Here is a 25,285-nt window from a genome sequence, read left to right as displayed (position 1 = left end):
TTTTCAGAGACTGCTCCAGCCTGGAGAAGAGGAGGCTCAGGGGAGGCCTTATTGCTGTCTACAACTACCTCAAAGGAGGTTGTAGCCAGGAGGGGGTTGGTCTCTTCTCCCAGGCAACTGGCATCAGAACAAGAGGACACAGTCTCAAGCTGTGCCAGGGGAAGTTTAGGCTGGAGGTGAGGAGAAAGTTCTTCACAGAGGGAGTTGTTGGCCACTGGAATGTGCTGCCCAGGGAGGTGGTGGAGTCACCATCCCTGGAGGTGTTCAGAAAGGGATTGGAGGTGGCACTTGGTGCCATAGTTTAGTAGTCATGAAGTCTTGGGTGACAGTCTTGTGGTGAAACCCTGGAATGTGTTGTCCAGGGAGGTGGTCGAGGCCCCGTCCCTGGGGGTGTTTAAGCCCAGGCTGGATGAGGCTCTGGCCAGCCTGATCTAGTGTGGGGTGTCCCTGCCCATGGCAGGGGAGTTGGAACTAGGTGATCCTTGTGGTCCCTTCCAACCCTGAATGAAACTATGAAACTATGACAGGTTGGACTTGATGACCTTTGAGGTCTTTTCCAACTTGATTGATTCTATGAAAGGAATTTCACTTTGGGGCAGCTGAGAGTCTTGTATTTTGGGCTGAGAGTCTTGTGTTTTGGGGGGAGCAGATTCTGTTAAAGCAGAACAGCTATTCCATGTCTTCTGCAGGTCCATAGAAATTAATTGCCTTTTTGCTTTACTTTTGGTTTGGATCCTATTGCACACCTGGCTGCATCGACACACCAAGTCTTCACTGAATATTATTAAGGAAATCACATTTAAATTAAAGAGATTGATTAGCCTTCCCCTTGTCTCATTTGAGCAAGTAAACATGAAGTATGAAAATCATTAAAATTTGTCTCCTGTTCTCATGAAAGTTTAACCAAACTAATTAATTCTGGATGTTAAGTGAGGCTCCCATATTAAACAAGAAACCTCTCTCTCTCTCTCTCTCTCTTTTTCTCTTTCAGTTTGTGGTTCTGACTGTGTGTTTGAAGGCTGGGTTAGAGACTTCATACTGGACTTTGGTAAGCAGATGCCTTTACCATATTCTCAAATGGATGAATAATTGTATTCTTGTCTTCTTGTTTATTATAGAGATGCCCTTCTAAGAACTGTAGTTCATCAGCCCTCCCCACAGTATCACACTAAATTGTGTCTGCTGTGTGGAAAGGCAGAATATTCACCTACCAAACAAAACAAGGCTTAATGCTGAAAAGGAGGACACTGGGATGAGGCTTCAAGTACTCCTTAAACTCTAAAAATCACAATTACTCTGAACTGATTGCAGCTGAACTTAAATTGGCATAAAATGCAGCAATATTGCTACTGAGAGTATCATTTTGCTCTGAGAAATAGCTGCCTGAAGTGGCAGAGTTAAATTAATACAAAACAGTGACATTTCATCCAATGTATTGCAAATACTGAGTGGCAAAGCTCTTCCTTTATGTCATGATGCATCAGTGATGGTTCTCTTGTCTTTCTTTTGTTTAACAGTTCAGCCATATAGCAATCTGGGGCAGCATAGCACTTTGGATAGTGTTCTTTGGAATCTACTCTTCTTTGTGGCCAGTCATTCCTATGGCACCGGATATGTCAGGAGAGGTAAAAGAAGGTTTTGACTCATGTCCAAACATGTGCAAAAGTTATTGTTTCAGTCTTCAGCACAGGCCCAAATTCTATTCCATCCTTCTGCTAACTAGAAGTGCATAACAGGGTTGCTTCTTTAATACCTTCAGTTTGGTGGGTGTGTTTATTTTTAAGCAGAATTAACTCTTACAGAGATGACCTCTGGCCTGCATCAAGAATACTGTGGCCAGCAGGAGCAGGGAAGTCATTCTGTCCCTGAATTCAGCAGTGGTTAGGATACACCTTGAGTCCTGTGTCCAGTTCTGGACCCCTCAATTTGAGAAGAACATTGAGACACTTGAACATGTCCAGAGAAGGGCAGTGAGGCTGGGGAGAGGCCTCGAGCACAGCCCTGTGAGGGGAGGCTGAGGGAGCTGGGGTTGTTTAGCCTGGAGAAGAGGAGGCTGAAGGAAGACCTTATTGCTGTCTACAACTACCTGAAGGGAGGTTGTAGCCAGGTGGGGGTTGGTCTCTTCTCCCAGGCAATCAGCACCAGAGCAAGAGGACACAGTCTCAAGCTGTGCCAGGGGAAGTTTAGGCTGGAGGTGAGGAGAAAGATCTTCACAGAGGGAGTTGTTGGCCACTGGAATATGCTGCCCAGGGAGGTGGTGGAGTCACCATCCCTGGAGGTGTTCAGGAGGGTGCTGGATGTGGCACTTGGTGCCATGGTTTAGTAGTCATGAGGTGTTGGGTGGCAGGTTGGACTTGATGATCTTTGAGGTCTTTTCCTACCTCATTGATTCTATGGTTCTGTCAATCCCTTCCAACCCAAACCACTCTGTCACGAAGTCTAATTTCTTTTTTCATTTTCAAGTTTCCAGTTTTCAAGGTATTTGAAACTATAAATGCCTTCCCCCCCCCAAAAAATATAAAACTTGGAGGTGCCATAACATGGCATGAGCAGCTGTTTGCCATGCACACATTTCCTTTGCTGTTCATGTGCTGCTTGGAATGCATTCTTGTACTGTCTCTTTAACCTTCTGACAGTAATTACTGGTTTCTCTTTCTTTTATTATCCCATTTGTGTAAACCTGCTCTGAATATTAGAAACAGGACTGAATCCATAAAAGATGCTTAATGGCTGCTTGTGCTGATCTAATTGGGACTTCAGTGCCAAATTCTCCAAACCATTCAGATCCAGAAACATCTGAAGCTCACTATTCGTTTCCCAGGCTCTAATGTCTCCTTCTGGGCATGGCCAGCATCTCTTGAGCTGAGCTTGGTGTGCATTCCCAGTGGGGATCAGAAACTAAGAGTACCTGCTTGTTCCAGAAGGATATTTTTCTAAAGGTTTTCAAAGCCTATCAACTAAATCAAGCCTTTGACTCCACCACTGTGATATAATTCAGCAATTCATGCAGGATGTGCAAAATGTAAATGCTTTTCTCTCTCTCTCATTTGGAGGTAATTGAGACTCACAGTTCTCACCTCCTACATAAGCAGTTGGGGGGGGAGGGAATTTGTATATAAGCATTTGTATAAGTACTACATTTTAATGCAAAGCCCAAAGAATCAGCTTAAGCACTTGGACACCTAAGAAAAACATGAACCTGGAATTATACAACTTCTTGCTGTTTTTCCTTTCTATTAGAACTTCTTACCCATGTCTATATTCAGATCACTTTGCTGCCTCCACGACTCAAAATTAACTATGTATATTGTTCTGAATGAAAGTAATTGAGGCCATCATACTTCAGCACTTCTCTTCATATACACTGTAGTTTTACAGCAGCAATGGAATGGGTTTGTAATGTGGTTGTAGAGATGCTGTAAGAACTTGTGTTCTTTAAAAGTGAAGGGCTTTGCTAGCAATAAGCACAGTGGGAGCTTATGTAGGGTGTATTATGCTTCATATGACATAAGGGTGGCTACTTCACTGTTAAAGTAGCTGAGTATTTTGCTTAGTTATACATTCAGTCTTCTGAAGTGATTGTGAGGAAAAAAAAAGATGGTTTTGAAGGGAACATAATTCCTCTGAACTTGGAAAAAACAGTGCTTCATAAAGAGATGTAGCTGTCAGCAAAACTAAATAACTCTTGGGGTTTGAATTCAAAGCGGCACCAAAACAGTTTGACTCGCAGACCTAAACTCATGACTTCTCAAAGATTATGGAGAGTGGCACTGCAATGCTGTCAGCCAGCTCTCTGAACACCCTCGGGAGGATAAGGTCTGGGCCCAATTATTGGTAGGATTTGAGCTCCTGTAATAGTTTCCATACCATCTCTTCCTTTGCTGGCAGGGGCTCTGTGTTTGCATCAACCTGGATTTTTATTCCCAAGGCTACATCCCAGCAATGCTGCTGAAGACAGAGGGAGAGAAAGTGTTGAGAACCTCTGCCTTTTCAGCACTGTTGGTGTCTGAATCGCCTCTCCTGTTAAACACTGGGTCAATATTTTCCTTTGGCTTCTGCTTCTTGTTTACATACCTGAAGGATCCTTTCTTGTCGTTTTTGATGTCTCTGGCAAATTTCAGTTCGAGCTGAGGTTTTGCTTTTCTAACTGCATCTCTGCACACCCTGGCAATGCCCCTGGAGTCAAGGAGTATTCATCCGTTTTTCCATCTCTGTTGCGCTTCTCTTTCGGTTTTGAGCAGGCTCAGAAGCTTGCATTTAAGCCAAGGGAGCCTCTTGCTCCACCTACACCCCTTACCTTTAAAAAGGATTAACTGCTTTTGTGCTTCCAGGACAGCATTCTTGTGAAACTCCTGGCACTCACTGACTCCTTTGGCCTCCATGGAATCCCTGCCAGCCAAGCTCTGAGCAAGCTGAAGTTCACTCCTGTAAAATCTAAATCCTTTGTCTTAGTGCTAATGTTCTGCATGCTCAGCAGCATCCCAGTCTGCACAGTACTGTGATCACAACCAGTCAAGGTTGTGACTAACTGAGATACCACAAAGAAGGCTCTCTTGCTTTGTGAGTAACAAGTCCAGCAGTGTCTCATTCCTGGTTGGCACATCTAAGGTTTGTATGAGGAAGCAGTCCTCTCCACATTCCAGCAACTTGCCAGATGACATCTGAGCTCCTTCACTGTTTTTCCAGCAAATGCCTGGGTATTTGAAGTCACTCAGGTTCTGCTGACCTGAAACTTGTTTATGTAGAATCGTAGGATTGTCAGGGTTGGAAGGAACCTCAAGCATCATCTACTTCCAACTCCCCTGCCATGGGCAGGGACACCTCACACTAGATCAAGTTGCTCACAGCCACATCCAGCCTGGCTGCAAAAACCTTCAGGGATGAGGCTTCTACCACCTCCCTGGGCAACCTGTGCCAGTCACTCACCACCCTCATGGGAAAGAACTTCTTCCTAACAGCCAATCTGAATCTACCCATTTCTAGTTTTGTTCCATTCCCTCTAGTCCTGTCACTTCCTGACACCCTCAAAAGTCCCTCCTCAGCTTTCTTGTAGGCCTCCTTTCGATACTGGAAGACTACAATAAGGTCTCCTTGGAGCCTTCTCTTCTCCAGACTGAACAGCCCCAGCTTCTTCAGTCTGTCCTCATAGGAGAGGTGCTCCAGCCCTCTGATCATCCTCATGGCCCTTCTCTGGACACTTGCCAGCATGTCTATATCCCTCTTGTAATAGGGGCTCCAGAACTGGAGGCAGTACTCCAGGTGGGGTCTCCCCAGAGCTGAGTAGAGGGGGAGGATCACCTCCCTTGACCTGCTGGCCACACTTCTCATGCAGCCCAGGATCTGATTGGCTTTGCAGGCTGCAAGTGCACATTGAGAGCTCATGTTGAGCTTTTTGTCCACCAGCACCCCCAAGTCTCTCTCCTCAGGGCTGCTCTCCAGCCAGTCACTGCCCAGCCTGGATTTGTGCCTGGGATTGCCTCGACCCAGATGCAGGACCCTGCACTTGCTCTTATTGAACCTCCTGAGGTTGGCTTGTGCCCACCTCTCCAGCCTGTCAAGGTCCCTCTGGATGGCCTCCCTTCCCTCCAGCGTGTCTGCTGCACCACACAGCTTGGTGTCATCAGCAAACCAGGCTGAAGGGGATTTTCAGGGTTTGTTGCTTGGTTTCTTTGGGGCTGTTTTTTTTTTCAGATATGTGCATTGAAAATGCTCTCTTTTTGATAAAATGTAGATTTAGAAGGGGGATTTTACCAACTGTAATCCTCTATAAGGTGTAAATGTATTCTCTTTCAGCTCCTCAGGGCTGGTAGTGAGTTCTACCTTAGCAACTTTATAGTCTTCCAAGTTAGTCATCTTGATTCCTCCAGCTACCCAGTCCCAACTAGGTGATATCTGTCTTCTGGAAACATCTTTTTCATGGCTTCTTTTAGACAGAAAAGAACCTAGTAAAACATTCTAATAAGAATTCAGTCTAACTTCTTCATATTAATGTCATAAAGGAAAAAAAAAAAGAAAATTCTTGCTGCTTATTGCTGAGTCTGTTCCAAGAAAATAAAATATTAATGCTCTTGCAGGGGAGAGAAAAAGCATATGGAGCTGATGGAAAACTCATTCATTGGAGGCAGAAGAAAGGTTTCACCAAACTATTTGAACACTCAGGATTTTTCATCTCTTCCTATAAAATACCTCCACAGCTCTGATAAATGTGTTTGAACTGACAATGCTCCAGCACAATGCCTCAAGAAGAAGAAAATTAGTTGTGGTGGAAGGAAAGAATCTGTTTATGCTGCAGAAGCTCTCTTATGTGGGAGCACTGAGGCTAGCAGCTTGAAGTTAAATCATTTTCGGCGCTGGTTAGGCCACACCTCGAGTCCTGTGTCCAGTTCTGGGCCCCTCAGTGTAGGAAAGAGGTTGAGTTGCTGGAAGGTGTCCAGAGAAGGGCAACAAAACTGGGGAGGGGTTTGGAACACAAGCCCTATGAGGAGAGGCTGAGGGAGCTGGAGAAGAGGAAGCTCAGGGGAGACCTTAACACTCTCTGCAACTACCTGAAGGGAGGTTGTAGCCAGGTGGGGGTTGGTCTCTTCTCCCAGGCAACCAGCACCAGAACAAGAGGACACAATCTCAAGCTGTGCCAGGGGAGGTTTAGGCTGGATGTTAGGAAGAAGTTCTATACAGAGAGAGTGATTGCCCATTGGAATGTGCTGCCAAGGGAGGCGATGGAGTCACCATCACTTGGAGGTGTTCAGGAAGAGCCTGGATGGGGTGCTTGGTGCCATGGTTTAGTTGGTTAGATGGTGTTGGGTGATAGGTTGGACTCAATGATCTTGAAGGTCTTTTCCAACCTGGTTGATTCTATTCTATTCTATTCTATTCTATTCTATTCTATTCTATTCTATTCTATTCTATTCTGTAAGTATTGCTGGTTTGTGTTCATCTCTTAGTATCAAAGCATCAGCCAATAACTTGCTGACAAAAAGAACCAAGTATGTCACACTTTGGGTTTTTTTGCAAGTTTTCCCTACTTCTTCCACTGATTTTGCATAAGGTTCAATTGCAGAGAAGATAATTGAAGTTGGAATTTAGAGGTAGTACTGCAGCAGGAAGGATTGTAGAATGCTGTGCTTTGAAAGGGAATAGAGTCAAATGGAAAATTACAACTTTCTGACAGAGTGCCAACAGTTTTCTTCATTGTCTAGGCCTCTACTCCCCCTTCTTTGGCATGTTCCTAGCTCTATAATCAAGTGTGTTTTTAGTTCTTTTACTTTTGTTCTGACTTCCCACCCCCCCCCAAAAAAAAGAAGGAAATAAAAAAGCCAAACAGGGACTCCTCAATCCCAAATGCCTTGATGAGGCAGTTCTGGCATCCAGACCTTTTGTTTTCTGGCCTTTTGAGATTGCTACTCCCACACTGCACCAACTCATCCCAACTGGGCATGGCTCTCCCATGTACAGTACTCCTCTAAGTTCTATACATACTGGTGACTGGGTTGCTAAATCGGTGGAGAGTTGAAGGGTGGTTTCTGGCTCACATAAGCAGAGATATTGTCATAGAATGGTCTAGCTGGAGGAGACCTTAGAGATCATCTACTCCAACCTCCCTGCCATGGGCAGGGATGCCTCTTAACCAGACCAGATTACTCAAAGCCCTGTCCAACTTGGCCTTGATCATCTCGAGGGGGCTTCCACAACTTCTCTGGACAATCCATTTCAGAGTCTTGCCACCCATGTACTAAAGAATTTCTTTCTAATATCCAATCTAAACCTATTCTCCTTCAATTTATGTCCTTTTCCCCTGGCCCTGTTGGTGGACACTCTTGTAAAAAGTCCCTCTCATGGCACAAGTATTCTGCTATGAGTAGCCAGCAGGTCAAGGGAGGTGATTCTCCCCCTCTGCTCTGCCCTGTTGAGACCCCACCTGGAGTACTGCATCCAGTTCTGGAGCCCCTGTTACAGGAAAGATCTGGAGGTGCTAGAATGTGTCCAGAGAAGGGCCATGAGGATAATCAGAGGGCTGGAGCTGCTCTGAGGACAGACTGAAGGAGTTGGGGCTGTTCAGTCTGGAGAAGAGCAGGCTCTGAGGAGACCTAATTGTGGCCTTCCAGTATCTGAAGGGGGCTATAAGAAAGCTGGGGAGGGACTTTTTAGGGTGTCAGGGAGTGATAGGACTGGGGGGAATGGAACAAAACTAGAAATGGGTAGATTCAGATTGGCTGTTGCAAAGAAGTTCTTCCCCATGAGGGTGGTGAGAGCCTGGCACAGGTTGCCCAGGGAGGTGGTGGAAGCCTCATCCCTGGAGATTTTGAAGGCGGGGCTGGATGTGGCTGTGAGCAACTTGCTGTAGTGTGAGGCGTCCCTGGCAGGGGGGGTTGGAACTGGATGATCCTTGAGGTCCCTTCCAGCCCTAAGAATTCTATGATTATGTAGCTGTTATCTGTTAGAGATTGGTAACTGGCATCTGGGGGATAGCAACTGAGCAATATTTCTGTAGTAAAATTCCAACAAAACCTTAGAATCAACATTCAGAGGACACAACAGTTATGTTTTTGTCAACCATAAACCAATTCAAGAAGGACATTGAGACACTTGAACGTGTCCAGAGAAGGGCAACGAGGCTGGGGAGAGGCCTCGAGCACAGCCCTGTGAGGAGAGGCTGAGGGAGCTGGGGTGACAGGTTGGACTTGATGATCTGTGAGGTCTCCTCCAACCTTGGTGATTCTGTGATTTCTAGTCCAGGTTTTAAACTATTTTTTCCCTTTCTTTCCAAAGTCCCAGCACAGGAAACTTCATTTCCATTCCCCTGATTGATGCTGTTTAGATCAAAACTGTCAGTTCACCGTTGTCTTTCTGCAGACACAACCTAGAGGGGGAAAGTGGATGGCAAATGTGAGAGAAGCAATGGGATTTAGGAAGGAGAGGAAAATGGAGAAGTAGGCAGTAAAACTGAAGGATATGTAATAAAAGAAGGGTGATAATCCAAGGTGTTAATTATGTTGTATCCATGGCTAGTTCAGATACTGTAGCAGATCATAGAATCACAGAATGAGTCAGGGTTGGAAGGGACCACAAGGATCATCTAGTTCCAGCCCCCCTGCGATGGGCAGGGACACCTCGCACTAGATCAGGCTGGCCAGAGCCTCATCCAGCCTGGGCTTAAACACCTCCAGGGATGGGCTTCAAGTTATGAGTCTTTTAGTAGTCTGAAGCAAGACTTAGATATTCTTTTATTAATTAAGCTATTTTACCATTAGAATCGTAGAATTGTCAGGGTTGGAAGGGACCTCAAGGATCAGCCAGTTCCAACCCCCCTGCCATGGCCGGGGACCCCTCACACTGTTTATTATTTACCTTCGTATTATTTTGGGGTTTATTTTCTGTGGATTCATTCACTTAAAAATTTCTCTTATTGAGTTTATTGTAGGAATTAGGGTCTATATTCTTCTGATCTTAAACACAGATCCTAAAATACCAGGAGTTCAAGGTGTATCTTCTTCCCAGTTTTGCGTCATTAGCCAACTTCCTGAGGGTACACAGAATCACAGAATGGAAGGTGTCCAGAGAAGGGCCATGAGGATGATCAGAGGGCTGGAGCACCTCTCCTATGAGGACAGACTGAAAGAGTTGGGGCTGTTCAGTCTGCAGAAGAGAAGGCTCCCAGGTGACCTAATTGTGGCCTTCCAGTATCTGAAGGGGGCCTACAGGAAGGCTGGGGAAGGACTTCTCAGGATCTCAGGTACTGATAGGACTAGGGGGAATGGAATGAAGCTGGAGGTGGGGAGATTCAGGCTGGAGGTGAGGAGGAGGTTCTTCCCCATGAGAGTGGTGAAGCCCTGGAATGTGTTGTCCAGGGAGATGGTTGAGGCCCCGTCCCTGGAGGTGTTTAAGCCCAGGCTGGATGAGGCTCTGGCCAGCCTGATCTAGTGTGGGGTGTCCCTGCCCATGGCAGGGGGGCTGGAACTAGATGCTCTTTGTGGTCCCTTCCAACCCTGACTGATACTATGATACTATGAATGTTAGGGGACCTCTACCTCCAATCCTCCAGGTCTTTAATGAAGATGTTAAATAGGCTTAGACTGCAGTTGGAATTGGAATGGGCTGCCCAAGGAGGTGGTGGAGTCACCGTTGTTGGAGGTGATCAGGAGGAGACTTGATGGGGTACTTGGTGCCATGGGTTAGTTGTTTGGGTGGGTTGGATTGGTTGATGGGTTGGACGCGATGATCTTGAAGGTCTCTTCCAACCTGGTTTGGTTTATTCTAAATAAATGTGGTTTATTCTAAATAAATATTGACCTATGGGGGCTGCTGTTAGTTACTGGCCTTCAGCTAGGCTTTGTGCTGAGGCTCACCACCCTCAGTTTTCACTCCACCTCATTGTCTGTTCATCGAGCCCCATACAAAGAGCTTCTCTACGAGGATCTTATGGCTTATGTCCCGCTGCCTTGTCCCTCCTGCTGTAAGAGATGCTATTAATGGATACTTGTCTCTTGCATTTTTCAAAACAGATGAGTGCTATTTTAATAACTTTAGCAGAATGCAGCACAATAAATAAATTTAAGTGGTGGTGTGCTGAAGGAAATTGCCCTGGTGTTTTTCCTTAATGCTAGAGGTGGGAGTTGTAAATAATGCCCCTAAAATTTCAAAAGCAATGATTCTCTTTAAGGCCTTCAGTGAAACAAGAGAAGTACTGTGCTGTGCTTCCAAGAGGAACTTTCAGACAGCTCAGCTGACAAACAGTATTTCCAAAAATTGCCTTCAGCCCTAGATAGTAAACAAATAACCCAAATCTCTCCATTCTCAGTTTATCACAAAGCTGTTGGAAAATGGCCATTCCTCCATGGCTAAAATCGGGGCTAGTGATGCTGAGTTAGCCAGTGGTTGTTTCATATGTTTTTTTCACTTGCTTCACTTCTTATTAGCAATCTGGATGAAAATATTATCCAACATTCTGGATTCTCTGGGGGGGGGAGCAATGGGAGTGGTAAATATTCAGCAAGGGACTGTTGTGTATTTACAGAGCATATCTGACATAGAGTTTTCCAGAATACTTAGAATAATTGAACAAAAAAGCTAGGGTCTTCCTTCAGAGTCTGAAGTTTTTCAGCAAAAGGCATTTTCCCATCTTTTTACCACATTTTCATCCCCCCTCCCAAGTTATTTTTCCTAGCTTGTATGTCATAGACCTTGCTGGGGACAGGTGTTGATCTGTTAGAGGGTAGGAGAACTCTGCAGAGAGACCTTGACAGGTTGGACAGATGGGCGAAGTCCAAGGGCATGAGATTGAGCACATCCAAGTGCCAGGTTCTATACATTGGCCACAGCAACCCCATGCAGTGCTACAGGCTGGGGTTAGAGTGTCTGAGAGCAGCCAAGCAGAAAGGGACCTGGGGCTACTGGTTGACAGCCAGCTGAACACGAGCCAGCAGTGTGCCCAGGTGGCCAAGAAGGCCAATGGCATCCTGGCCTGCATGAGGAACAGTGTGGCCAGCAGGAGCAGTGAGGTCATTCTGCCCCTGTACTCAGCACTGGTTGGACCACGAGCCCTGTGAGGAGAGGCTGAGGGAGCTGGGATTGTTTAGCCTGGAGAAGAGGAGGCTCAGGGGAGACCTTATTGCTCTCTGCAACTACCTGAAGGGAGGTTGTAGCCAGGTGGGGGTTGGTCTCTTCTCCCAGGCAACCAGCACCAGAACAAGAAGACACAGTCTCAAGCTGTGCCAGGGGAAATTTAGGCTGGAGGTGAAGAGGAAGTTCTTCACAGGGACAGTTGTTAGAGGTTGTAATGTGGTCCCCCTCCTTGGAGGTTCCAAAAGGGATTGGATGTGGCACTTGAAGCCATGGTTCAGTTAGTCATCAGGTATTGGGCAACAGGTTGGACTTGATGATCTTTGAGGTCTTTTCCAACCTTATTGATTCTATGAAATAAGCAGAGTCCTGACTTTTTTCTAAAATTAACAGGAATCCTTAGATGTTTCTTAAGGAGCAAAGGAGGACTGGGGGCATTACAGGAACACACTTACTGGAGCTGCACTGCACTGGGAGTTAAATGCAGATCCAGTTAAATACAGCAGTAGGTTCTTTGACATGTGTGAAGGCAGACACATGCAGATAACTAAAACCAATAAAACTGACCTTATGGGTTGTTGAGAGGAGAAACTGTAGCTGGTTTGGTGGTGTTGAGTAGATATTACTTTAACAGTTCTGAATCTTAAAAGGAGAGGGCACTTACCTAGATGATACCCGAAACAGATAAAACCGAAAACGACTTTCACGAGCTTTCCAGCAGCAAGAATGTTACTGTTAGTTCCACCTTTCTCTCTTTGAGAAGGCTCTTTTAAAATCTGAGGCAGCTGTTTTGGCAGAGCACAGAATATTTTCTTCATAGTGAAGAGAAAGGCAATACTGTCTGTTCCTTTTGGCAGGTAGTTTCTTAGCAGTACATCTTCATCGGCGCATTAAAAAATGTTTCGCAGCCAGGATTTCTAATCTGCCACTAAGCCATGAAAGGAGGGAGTCAGTCTCAGCATTTCCCCCCCACCCCCACCTCCCATTTTTTGGTTGGTTTTGGTTTGGTTTTTTTTAATAAGAACTTCTATAAAACTCTGGACAATGCACTTATTAAGCAATGTTAATTCACTCTAGGAAGTCCCAATATCGAGCGTGAGCCCCACAGACGGCAAATTATTTATCCTCCCCTCCAGGATTTTTAAGTCCTACAATAAACTAGGCTTCCCAGCTCTCATTTTGGATTACTTCTGAATTCCCCTGGGAGCCACTTTTGTGGCAGATTCCATTTGGTTTCACAAGGCCTAAAAGGGGGGGGGTGGGGGGGTGGGGGAACTTGGCATAGACCACAAATCTCTCACATTAGGAACAATTTGTAAACCACGAACAGAGGCAGCCAGAGTCCGTCCCCAGAACAGGCTGCTCCTGTTAGTGCCATTGTCTGCAAAGGATTGGTTTGCCATTTCCCAGATGACCTGCCTGTGTGTAGAGAGATGTGAAAAGTTAGAGACAAAAATGTTTTCTACAGAGTTGGAGCGGGGGGGGCTTGGGGGTGGGGGGAGTTTTCTTGTACAGAAAGGAAGGAAATACCTCTGTGGGATTTTATTTTTTCCCCTCTTCGTCCAAAAAATACAAAGGGGCCCTCTGTCTTTAATGCGAATGTCGGCTTTAAATCTTTTAGGTTTGGATTAACTCTGTAAAAGGGGGGGGGAAAAAAGAAGGGGGAGAAAGAAGAAAAACAAAACAAAGCAGAAAAAAAAAAAAGAAGAAGAAATCTGACAGGCTTTCAAATATGACTCAGAAAAAGTTTTTCTCCCCCCCCCCCCCCTTCTTCCTCAATTGGTGTTTGTAAAGCCAAAGGCTGGATAAGAGTGAATAGTAGGCGCCAGTTGCTCCTTCACTCATCGTTAGCATTACAATGGTCAGAATTAACATCCTAAGACCTACATTATCACTTTTTGCCGTTTCACCGGCAAACAGTTGGGACGGGGTGGCTAAGGCGAGGACGGCTCTTTCGCTGGCGTCTTATAAACTAGAAGAAATGTTGTTGTTGCTGTCGATAGGAAACCGAGGTCGTCATTACTTCAGCTTGTCCTTTTCTGGTTTTGTTCCTGCTGCTTCTCCTACGTTTTTTTTTTTAGGGAACTCTCTAATTGCCACTAAATTATAAAAACCTTGCAAAATGCAGCAGTGATGGACGTTTCCTATTAGCTGCTAGTTAAGGAAATGAGTGTTTCATCAAGTATGTCAAAAGTCATCTTTTGCTTCTGAAGTGCCCGAGCTAATGCGTTCTCACTCCTCGCTGATAGAACATTTTCTTGCCTTTTTTTTTGTTGTTGGTTGTTGTTTCTCCGTTGAAAATGTGGCTGGGTTTATTTCGAACCTATCCCTGCTCAGTGTTTACACTTTCGCTGACAGCTGTTGGCAGAAATCGCCAGAATCTCAGGGCAGTATCTATGTCCTTTCAGCACAGCTGTGGAAAGTTTAGCAGGTTCTCAGATCTAATGCTTTTTAGTTCTTTAATTGGTGGCAGTAGGAATCTGGATACAAAACCAAGGTAAACACATCCTATTATTTTTTTACCCTACACGAGGAGGAAATTTGTGTTCTGAAAATAATTCACTTCTGGTTTTACACATGAGCATATCAAGTAGGGCTCTGATGTGTTCAGAATTCAGCAGCTAACCTTCAGCTGCTGCAAGCTACCTGCATTTGTCTGCTAATTAATAGTGGCAAAGTTTTGGCTTGTTTATTTGTTGCACGCTGAGGTTTCATTATGAAATTGGTCTCCCAAGTAATGAAGCAAAGGATTTGAAAGGGTATCACTGCGCTGCAATGTTGCTTTCAGTCTCTGTGCAATCTAATTACATTACAAAGGTATTTTCAATACCGGCTGCAAAACAATATTTCAGCAGCGTGCTTCATTAAGTATTAATCACGCTCCTTGCATCCATAATGTTATTGATATACATACTTGAATGAATTACATAGGTGCACTGAAGGATTATGGTTATTTTTCCCCCTTGAATGTCCATACATTATGATGTTTGGGTTGGCTTTTGGGTGTGTTCCAGTTTCTCGTAGGGTTAGTTGTTACGAACAGGAGAAGCTCCGACGCGTTAATGTAGAGCAGCGCGCACAAAAAGCAAGCACACAGCTAAAAGCAATGATCTTGCACACAAATATTTCACCATGCGTTCACCTGGAAGGCCTTCATTGAACAATATGTTGCATATTTCCCTAATTGTGTCATTAGTTGGTTTTCTTGGCGTGCCCTCTTAAAGCAGTTTGTTGACCAGGAGGCCGTGGCGGTGTGGGAACCGCGGCGCGCTGAGTTCTGGTGGGGAAAACTTTGATCCGTGTTATATTTCAGAATGAATCTAACAGCGTCCCACATCCATATCAAGGGGCAGGAGCCATTGTATCCTGCTTAGGTTGATTGTAAATGAGAAAATCCTGGTTGATTGTAAATAAGAGAATCCTGGTTGATTGTAAATAAGAAGCTGTGCTTGCGGCTTGCTGACAAAGATGGTGCGAGGCGGGGAGGAGGATTTTCCATAAATCTGATTTTAATGGAAATGTCTGCAGTCAGCACAGTGGTGCAGAGCAGGGTTGTGGAGGGGTAGATTCCCCCCTCTCTCAAAATGCTAAGCAGTGAGATCCTTCTACCAGCTTCTTAACGTGAATTAGTGTTTACTATCTACTGGATTTCCGTGGCGACTCGGGGGGGAGTTTAGAAAGGAGTAAAATTTCATCTCACATTAGAGAGTCTTGAATGGTTCACTTAAATTTGCTTTTGATGCCCTCAACCATTGCTCTTTCTAAGGTGTGTGGGGTTTTTACCTTGTCATAGCATCATGACACTTTGTGCTTTCTTTTTTTTACCCTTGCAGGCAGCTATGATGTTCAGCTCTGGAGTGTTTTGGATGGGACTTCTGTGTATTCCTATGACAGCTTTACTTCTTGATGTGGTATACAAAGTGTGAGTACAGAATGCCAAGGTTTATGAGGAAAAAGTACTGAGTTTTAAATGTGAGCTCTAGCTCAAGTACAAGAAGAGCAAATTAAGATCAGCTCTGGTGACTATCTAAAATTGGGTTTTTTTACCTTGTTTGGGTTTGACCAATTTTTACTGCCAATGTTGTTAGCATTTGAAATGTTGCAGTAATTGTTATGTCTGTTTCATAGATATTTGTTGTTCCTTACTTGCAAGAATGATTGATAAAATGCAGTATTTGGACTTGCTTTGTGATATTTCCTCTTGCAAAGCTTGACTTTAAGCCCCCTGAGAAAATGGGTTTGTAAATGGGATGGTTTTAGCAGCGTTAAAAGAACCTGTTCTTTTGCTTTCAAGGAGAGTAAATCTGGCAGTATTTTGTGTTACTTACAGAGTGAAGAGAGCTACTTTTAAGACACTGGTGGATGAAGTTCAGGAGTTGGAAGCAAAGTCTGAGGATCCTGGGGCAGTTGTGCATGGCAAGAGGTACTGTAAAAACCAGCAGGTTGTTGTCTTTTTAAACAGAAGAAACCCCAAACAAGCAGGCAGCTAAATCTTTTCAGCCTTCTCCACCTATCAAAGCCAAAAGGTTGTTTTTGAAAATCCATATAAACTGCAGGCCATCTGTAAAGAGGTTTCAGGTCCACTGAGCATATTTTATGTGGGTTTTTCCCATATGCTTAGGTACAGCTTTGACCAAAGGTTTTAACTGATGTCCTTCTTCATACCTGAGTGTTGTGTTTGTGGTAATTATATCTAGGATAAACCTAAGGTATTATTTTCCTTCTGTCACTTTAGACATTGTCAGCAAGAATACAAAGTGAGTTTAAACCTGCCTGATTCACTGGCATGGTTATAAACTGTGCCTAAGCAGAAAGCAACAATAAAATTAAGTTTTAAATCCTGCTTGGCACCACGAAGGAAAAGAACAAAATCTGTCTAGGATTTGAATGGAATTAAGTAGAGCAAGCTGGCTTTGTATCTAAAGCCAGTCCAGAGCAAACAAATCTGACAAATTTCTTACCTCATGTATGTTAAACTCAAAACTCCACAAAATTTCCCCTGTTACATCCTCCTTCGTGGCTCAGGCAGGTAGTTGGAAAAAGGAGAAGATGAAAACTCAACAACTGGACAATTTTTCTGTGTGTGAACTCAGGGTAAAGGTGTGCACTGAAATGCTGAGGTCTTTTTAACCCTGGCTGAACTTGTAGCAAGCCCTTGTTGAATGGAGTGTGAGATGACAAAGCCCCCCTCTCTCTGCCTTGCAGCTCACTAAGGGCCATTTGGCTGGGCTGGAGCTTTCTTTCCTTGTCTTCATTTCCATCAGTTTTGTGAAGTCTAAAACCAGCCAAAACTATGGATACTTGATTTTCCTGTTCTTTCTTGCCTTTGCGCTGCTGGGATTTTACTATCTTCATGGCAAAGGGCTTAGCCAAGAAAGCTTTTTTCCTACCAAGTTAGACCAGAACGAGCAGAAACAGCCACTTCACTTTACTGTAAGTTCCATTTTCAGGAAACACCTTCTGTTCATAAAGATATTTAAGTTCCCTTTGTCTTTCCATCATACTGTATCCCTCCTCCAGTTCTTTGGGTGTCAGCTTACCAGGATTTACCAGTTTGTGACCATATTACATTGGATACCAAGCTGATTACCACCATTTCTAATGGGTGAAATATCCAGCTCACATGAGTGCTTGCTCTTACTTTTCATTTTCTTTCCTAGAAATCACTTTCACGAGAATGTTTTGTCTCCAGTGGAGTAGTTCTTCCCCAGTACCATAGACAAATACCAGAGGAGGCACTGTGAAGCTGAGAAATTCATCCCACCATCTCTAGAACACTTAATCTAGTGTGGTGGGCTACACAGGAACACATACCTATATAGTGTCCCCCACAGCAGGGTCTATATGCTGGTTTTGTGGCAGCAGCTTCAACTGGAAGTGCTCCAGAATCCTCTATGCTGATGACAATTCCTGCATGGAGCATACTTTTCCTTAAGCACTGCAAGACCAAACTAGTGCTTGTGAGACTCTCTCACCTTTAAAGATGTTCTAAAGTTATTTTATGGATGCCTCTCATGTGGCAGCACTCACTTAGGCAGCTCCAAGGCAAGATCTTCTTATAAATGAACCAAGTCATCTGTCAATGTGCTGAGCTTTGAGCCAGACACAATCTGTGCTGTGTGCTCTTCTGCAAAGAGCAAAAGGTGTGGAGGAATGATTTACAGAGAAAAAAGAAGGAAAACAAAACCCCAGACATTAGTACTAGACACTACTAAAAGGGGAACATCTTGTGGAGGTAAAAGAAATTAGGGTAATGTACCTTTTTTAGTATTCCATACTTGAATTCCCAAGACTTCTCTTGTATTCCCAAACTCAGCTACCTTTATTTCAGCTGTCTAGACAGTGTGCTCTTCCTTCATCTTACAGGATGTCTTGCATGTCCCTTCTTAGTTAGGTAAGAAGAATTTGGTGTTTTCACCACTGGCTCGGTCATTATATTTCAGTCCCACAATTCAGTAGCTCTGGGGGGTTCACAATGGTGCTTCAGTTACCTGCTAGAATGCCTTTCTCAGATCCATTCCTTCCCCACAAAGTTATTTTTAGACCTGCAGATCAATGGATGCTAGACATCTTATACAGAAATACAGAATTAACCAGGTTGGAAGAGAACTTTGAGATCGAGTCCAACTTATCACCCAACACCATCTAATCTACTAACCCATGGCACCAAGCACCCCATCCAGTCTCTTCCTAAACACCTCCAGTGATGGTGACTCCACCACCTCCCTGGCCAGCACATTCCAATGGCCAACCTCTCTTTCTGTGAAGAATTTCTTCCTAACATCCAGCCTAAGCCTTCCCTGCCCCAGCCTGAGACTGTGTGCTCTTGTTCTGCCAATATCTTAATATCTCTTAAAAGATTTATTCCCTCCATGATTTCTTTTTCAGCTGTATCTCCAAACAGGTAATATAGCTAAAACCTCACCCTTTATGGGGAAAGTCTTCTTTGTTAAAGAAATGATCTGATGAACTGATTTACTTCAGAAATTTGATTGAATTATTGTAAACATTTTTGAGTCTCCTGAGTTGTAGAAGCCTGGATTAATTAGATACCAGTGCAAAGCAGTTAAATGGGTAAAGAACATCCTCTGCATCGGTTTTAAGTATGTGGATGTGACTCTTTGTCTTCAGTTGCAGTGCTTTTCATGCAGGAATAATAGTTTTTGAAACATTTGCTCTGTGTTCTTCAGCACCAAACAATATTTTTCTGGTGTGCATTCCTCCTGGAAGTGCCTTTTTGTGTCATAGCAGAGGAAGGCATGTTCTCATGATGTGCCAAAATAACATAAGATTAAGGTCCTGGAGGGACCTTGGTGCTGTCTTCCAATACCTGAAGGGATCCTACAGGAAAGCTGCAGAAGGGCTTGTCATAAGAGTATCTAGCAATGGGACAAGGGGGAACAGTTATAAGCTGAGGGGAGAGTAGGTTTAGACTGATCTTGGAATGGAATGGAATGGAATGGAATGGAATGGAATGGAATGGAATGGAATGGAATGGAATGGCGTGGAATGGAATGGAATGGAATGGAATGGAATGGAATGGCGTGGAATGGAATGGAATGGAATAGAATGGAATGGAATGGAATGGCGTGGAATGGAATGGAATGGAGTAGAATGGAATGGAATGGAGTAGAATGGAATGGAGTGGAATGGAATAGAATAGAATAGAATAGAATAGAATAGAATAGAATAGAATAGAATAGAATAGAATAGACCAGACCAGACCAGACCAGACCAGACCAGACCAGGTTGGAAAAGACCTTCGAGATCATCGAGTCCAACCTATTCACAAAGGAAGTTCTTCAGCATGAGGGTGGTGCAACTCTGGAATAGGTTGCCCAGGGAGGTTGTGGATGCCTTCTCCCTCCCTGGGGGTGTTCAAGGCCTGGTTGGATGAGGCCTTGAGCAGCCAAGCCTAGTTCAGAGGTGTCCCTACCCATGGCCAGGAGGTTGGGGCAGGTGATCTCTAAGGCCTCTTCCAACCTAAGCCATTCTACCATATGCAGCTGTTTTAGTATGTTTAAGGGTGTGTAATCACTTTTTTTCCCCCCAAACTGTCACAAAATACCTTTATTCTGTTCTTCTGTAGGCAAGACATGGAAATTGGTTTCATCACATGTATTTATCAGTTAAGTAAGAATAGCTCTTGAGCAAGAAGGTGAGAATTTTGCATGGTCACTTTCCAGCAGAGAGTTAAGTTTCACGTATTGAGTGCTTTGGTAGCATCAAGAATAGAGCAGCTTCAGTGGAATAACAAATTTGTGCCAAAAAAAAAAGGAGTATGATTTCTATCATTGGAGCCATTGTAACTGAAATGCCACAGAGCCACTCGTGCTTCAAATTGGAATGACTGAGGTGAAAGTCATTTGTATATAAATGGAATGAATGTTGCATGTAAACCATGGTCCAAACCCAGGGTTTCTGCTATATGCTGCTGAAGCAAAACCAACACTATTACTGCTTACTACAAAAATATTTTTACTGGGCTGGATACTACATAGACTAACAATAACATGAGGAACAGCCCCAACTTTTGGAAGCATCTCTGGAGAGTTGTCCTATGTCTGCTGCGCCATAGTGGTTTTTCACTCAGTCCACTTGGAAATTAGTTTTAGATCAGCCAAGTCATTTGTCAGAAATACACAATGTAGTCATTTGTGTGTGTGTGTGTGTAAAGGAGATGCCTGTAAATGTATACATTTTTGTCTTCAAAAAGAGTTGATATTCTGCTTGCCATATTGGCATTTGGTTGCTGCAATTTATCATGGGTTAATTATGCATCCATCTCTTCTCGACTTCACTTGGAGAATTTCAAACATGCTTTGGAATGGCAGAAGGGTGATTCATAATGAAGAGCCTGCAGTATTTCTTCAAGTCTAGGAATAAAGTAGAATTTAATACCTGAATAGCTGGGAGCACTGTTCCCCAATGTATTTCCTACTTTATTTGTATTTCTGTAGCAGCAATCAGATCTGTGCAGTGGAAACTTCATTACACATAAACTATGAAATGTGAGTGCTTCGTGTTCCTGTACAACTTGGGGCACTGTTTTCAGGCCTTACAATTTAGGCAATCTGCATATTTGCCTGCTAGGACGCAGGCAAAGAATAGTGATGGTACCAATAATGCTGGAACAGGCCTGCCTGCTGTGCTTTTAGTCAGTTAATTTCTTTAATGGAGAGTAACATCAGTCCAAAACAAACAAAAGTTTCCTAGAAGTTTGCTGATTTCATAGTTTCATAGTTTCAGTCAGGGTTGGAAGGGACCACAAGGATCAGCTAGTTCCAACCCCCCTGCCATGGGCAGGGACACCCCACACTACATCAGGCTGCCCAGAGCCTCATCCAGCCTGCTCTTAAACACCTCCAGGGACAGGGCCCCAAACACCTCCTTGGACAACCCATTCCAGGGCTTCACCACTCTCATGGTGAAGAACCTCCTCCTCACATCCAGCCTGAATCTCCCCACCTCCAGCTTCATTCCATTCCCCCTAGTCCTATCACTGCCTGAGATCCTGAGAAGTCCCTCCCCAGCCTTCCTGTAGGATCCCTTCAGATACTGGCAGGCCACAATTAGGTCACCTGGGAGCCTTCTCTTCTCCAGACTGAACAGCATTCCTCTATGGATGTGGGAATAATAAGTTTGTGTTCCTCTTCCAACACAGAAGAACCAAGCTCTTACTTCCTGGTGTATGCTTTAGCCACCAGACTGGAGTGGAACAGAAAGGGGAGGGAGACCATTAGTCTCTCCAGTTTAAGACAGCGGTTCACTTCATATCTGAGAAGTATATGCTCACTGAGGAAAGACTGAGCACTTCTGATTTAATGGTTTAGACTCTAACCTAGTAAAGGAAGTCATCTAGTTCCATTCCTTGCACCACTTACTCTGGTCAGTAGCTTCAGAAGCTAAATCTGTTCCCCTAATGAACAATAATACTGAAAAGTCATTTGGCTGATCAAAAAATCACTTAACATAAGCATGAGAAATCTTTTACCCTTCTCATATCCTTACACTTTAGACAACTTTGCTAATCTAGCAAAACTATGGCAAAATCAAATCACTATGTGCCAAGAATAAACATGAGATCCTTTTTTTTCCTCTTCTTCCCCCCTTTTAAACAAGCTCATTTTTAGTCCAGTTCACATGGGGAGGGCCTGGAATTTTCAGCACTGCTTAAATGTTAGATTGGGATTTCTCTGAAACACAAGCTCTCATTCACAGTGGTTGTCAAATCTAGGGGAAACTGAAGTGTTTGTGTTTCTTCATATAGTCCCTTGCACATCTTTGAATGTGTTGTCAAAACTGTCAGATTTTGCATGCCTTCTGAGCTAAGATCAGACTTGATGGGACTCTGAGCAGCTTAATCTGCTTGGGGATGTCCCTGCTTGCTGCTGGGAGGGGTTAGATTGCATGACCTAAGGAGGTCCCTTCCAACCCAAACCATTCTATGAGTCTGTGATTTATGTAGTAACATAGGATCCTGTCTGAGAGAACTTTAAGTGTAAGAAAGGTGCATGGTAAGTAAACCTGACACATTCACTACTTCATTCACTACAGTTTACAGTACTCAGATGCTCGAGTCTCAGTGTCAAAAGTGTTTAATGCTCCTGTTCCCTAGCTGGGCTGAATGGAGAGCCACTTGGATCACATTAAAGCACAATAAACACATAACACAACAGTCAGGACCACTGAGTAGGCAGATGGGCTGAAGTGACCAACCTCTAGGAGTAAACATAATCTATTACTTGGGTACAATCTCCAGGAAAAACACCTTCTAGAGTTTCATGAGGAACACACCTTGCTAGAACACTTCTGATGGAAGCAGTGTGTTTCCATACACACAGCTGATGACCACAGATGTGGCTTTCCATCCATTTTTTTTCCCCATCCTTTTGGGGTACTGTGTCAGTAGAGGCTGAGCACTGTAATTTAGCCTGGCATGGATCAGGCCATGTTGTGTCAAGGCAGCCAGTGCCTTCCCTTTACACGTTTCTAAAGGAGTCACACTCAAATGCTCACAATATTACTGATTTCTTTGTAATGTTAGCACACAACAGTGCTTCAGACAGATATTTTGCCTGTACTGCAATGAGTAAAAACATTAGCAGGTATCTGGACCTCATCATCTGCCCTTGCACATGCTTGTAATCATTCTCTTAATAATTCGTTTGGATGCAACTAAAAATGAAAAAGGCAAATGGGCATTCTTCATTTAAAACTTAATTCCCATCTCCCACACTCAAAGATAAGAGGATCCTGTGATAAGTAAGTAAATGTTTTTCACACCTCTCCATTTTTCTTTCTAGCTTAAGTGAAAGAGCCCAGCTGCTGAAGAATGTTTTTAAGAAGAACCACGTGAATTTGTACCGCTCCGACTCGCTGCAGCAGAACTTACTTCGTGAGTGTCCCCTGGCAAATAAAACCCAGTAGCCATTAATTATATAGAACTGAAGTTCTAGATTGGATGTTAGGAACAAGTTCTTTATTCTGAGGGTGGTAGAACACTGGAACAGGTTGCCCAGGGAGGTGATTGGGGCCCTTTCTCTGGAGATATTCAAGGTGAGGCTGGACAGGACTCTGGGCAACGCTGATCTAGTTGAGGATGTCCCTGCTGACTGCAGAGGGGGTTGGACTGGATGACCTTTGGAGGTCCCTCCCAAACCAGACCATTCTATGATTCTCTGATTCTATAATTCTATGTTTCATATTCACATGTTTAATAGATAAGGAATAGGGGACTGTTGAGTAACTTTTGGGAGAAACCATTTAATATCACAGAATCACTGAATATTGCAACAGGTATCAGCTCTACTGTTTGGAAACGTTCTGTGACAGCTGCTGATTGTTCCTGCATGCAGCAAAAAGAGAAAGTAAAACAAACTGTGTTCTTTACAAATGAAAGTCTTCAATTAGTCTAGTGAACCAAGGCAGCCCATTCTATGATTCTACCTTCCAGTGCATTTGTTTATAGTAAAGGTGTAGTATCCTAAACACAGCAGACCACGTTCTTTGCCTGTTGGTAGAGTTCTCTTCATGCTGAGATGCTGCACAGATTTCCACTGGTTTATGACTGCAAAATTACCTAAGAATCAGAATGATGAGGGAGTAGTTAGCCATTGGAATAGGCTGCCCAGGGAGGTGATGGAGTCACCGTCCCTGGAGGTGTTCAAGAGGGGATTGGACGTGGCACTTGGTGCCGTGGTTTAGTCATGAGGTCTGTGGTGACAGGTTGGGCTTGGTGATCTTTGAGGTCTTATCCAACCTTGGTGATTCTGTGATTCTGTGATGGGTTTTCTACCTACTAATTGCTGAAAAGAGATTGATTACCCTCTACTGACCTTTGTTAAGCTGTTTTTATTAAAGCTTTAACTAAAAGATCTGATTAAAACTTAATTGGTTTCTGGTTCTCCTCTCTGCAGATGGCTACGCCTTCTCTCAAGATGAAAATGGAATCGTTTCCCAGTCTGAAGTAATAAGGGCTTACGATACCACAAAACAAAGGCCTGAGGAATGGTGAAGGAACACAACTGGAGCTTTAGGCCTTATTTGTAACTTTTGTGAGACAGGCTGCTAGATCTTTACTGGGAATTGCAACCATGGCCCAGTTATCAGAGATTTAAAGATCTATGATGGTCTTGTTCCATAAAGTTTGGATTTGTGTATTCAGTAGACATAAGCACTGTGCAACTATACTGTAACACACCATCTCCAAATTTTTTAACAAGTATTTGCTTAGCCTTTGTAAACAGATTGGAATTTCCCTTGTATCTTGCCAGCTTGCTCATTTTCCAATGAAGTTGGATCAATACTGGTCATACACTGGGAGGGCAATGGTCAGATTGCTGAACGTACCTTTGCATTGACAGACCGTTAGCGTCCGTGAAGGTTTTTCAGTGTTAGTGTGTTTTAAATACAGTTGATAACAAGCCTTTGATTTCAACAAGTGCTGAAAAACAAAAATAGAGTAGTATCTTAATGGTGTTAATTCACCTTCTTTGAGAAAGGTTTTGAGTCAAGATGTTTATGGGCATTTGTGTCAAATTAACCTAAAAACGTTTGCCAAAGAAGTTCCGTAAATGTTTCCTGTTGTTAGAAACCATTCGAAAGGAAATCAGCTCCAGGCCTGATCTCAGAACTGCATGCCTGAGTCTCTGCACTTGAGGAGAGAGATAGTACAGTGAGTCAAAAATTAGAGTGGCCTTTGTGGCATTTGCTTTCAAAACTGCGAGTCTTTGCACCTCTGGCCTTATACAAGCTTCTCCCTTCTTTTTCACTCAGTATTGCATCTGTTGAAACCGGCTGCTGCCACCTTGTAAAACTGAGTGCAAAGTACTATCTTGTTCCATTTTTAACAATTGCTCTGCCTTACTTCCCTTTAGCAAACTTCAAGTTGATTGGGTTTTGCCATGCTTAAGTCGTATCTGCTTCTCTATTGTAGCTTCTACAGAAGGTTTGTTTCCACTTATTTTTAGAGACTAATCCGAATTCTCAGCGTTTTTATACTGAAATCCTTTGAAAGGTGGGCACTGGAATACAGAGCAAAGCCTGCCCTTGGCTAGTCTGTGGTATGTACTGTTTTATTTGCACTAAAGCCACTTCCTATAAAGGTGTGAAATGCATTGCAGCAGCCTCTTTGCAGCTTACTGGTGCAGAATACCTGTGTGCTCTCACCTTTAAGGAACGATGGAGAGGAAGCGACTGCAGGGAAGAGATGCACTCCTGTACCTTG

General features: G+C 43.8%; 1 protein-coding gene across 7 annotated transcripts in view; it reads left to right on the top strand.

Moving 5' to 3' along the window:
• The window catches only part of ATP8A1 (ATPase phospholipid transporting 8A1), a 154,605-nt gene extending 130,380 nt beyond the window's left edge, over positions 1-24,225 (top strand). For all 7 annotated transcript variants that reach the window (XM_068137620.1, XM_068137617.1, XM_068137618.1 and 4 more), the window contains 6 exons: positions 992-1,048; positions 1,518-1,625; positions 15,390-15,478; positions 15,887-15,979; positions 22,863-22,954; positions 23,976-24,225. In XM_068137620.1, coding sequence (XP_067993721.1) covers positions 992-1,048; positions 1,518-1,625; positions 15,390-15,478; positions 15,887-15,979; positions 22,863-22,954; positions 23,976-24,073 — 537 coding nt within the window. In that variant the 3' untranslated portion in view covers positions 24,074-24,225. The remainder of the gene's footprint in view (positions 1-991; positions 1,049-1,517; positions 1,626-15,389; positions 15,479-15,886; positions 15,980-22,862; positions 22,955-23,975) is intronic.
• Positions 24,226-25,285: the final 1,060 nt, after the last annotated feature.

This window comes from Melanerpes formicivorus, unplaced genomic scaffold (assembly GCF_026170545.1).
Source record: "Melanerpes formicivorus ecotype bairdi unplaced genomic scaffold, bMelFor1.0.p_v2 SCAF_4, whole genome shotgun sequence".
NCBI lineage: Eukaryota > Metazoa > Chordata > Aves > Piciformes > Picidae > Melanerpes > Melanerpes formicivorus.
This window is presented reverse-complemented; position numbering and strand designations above follow the sequence as displayed.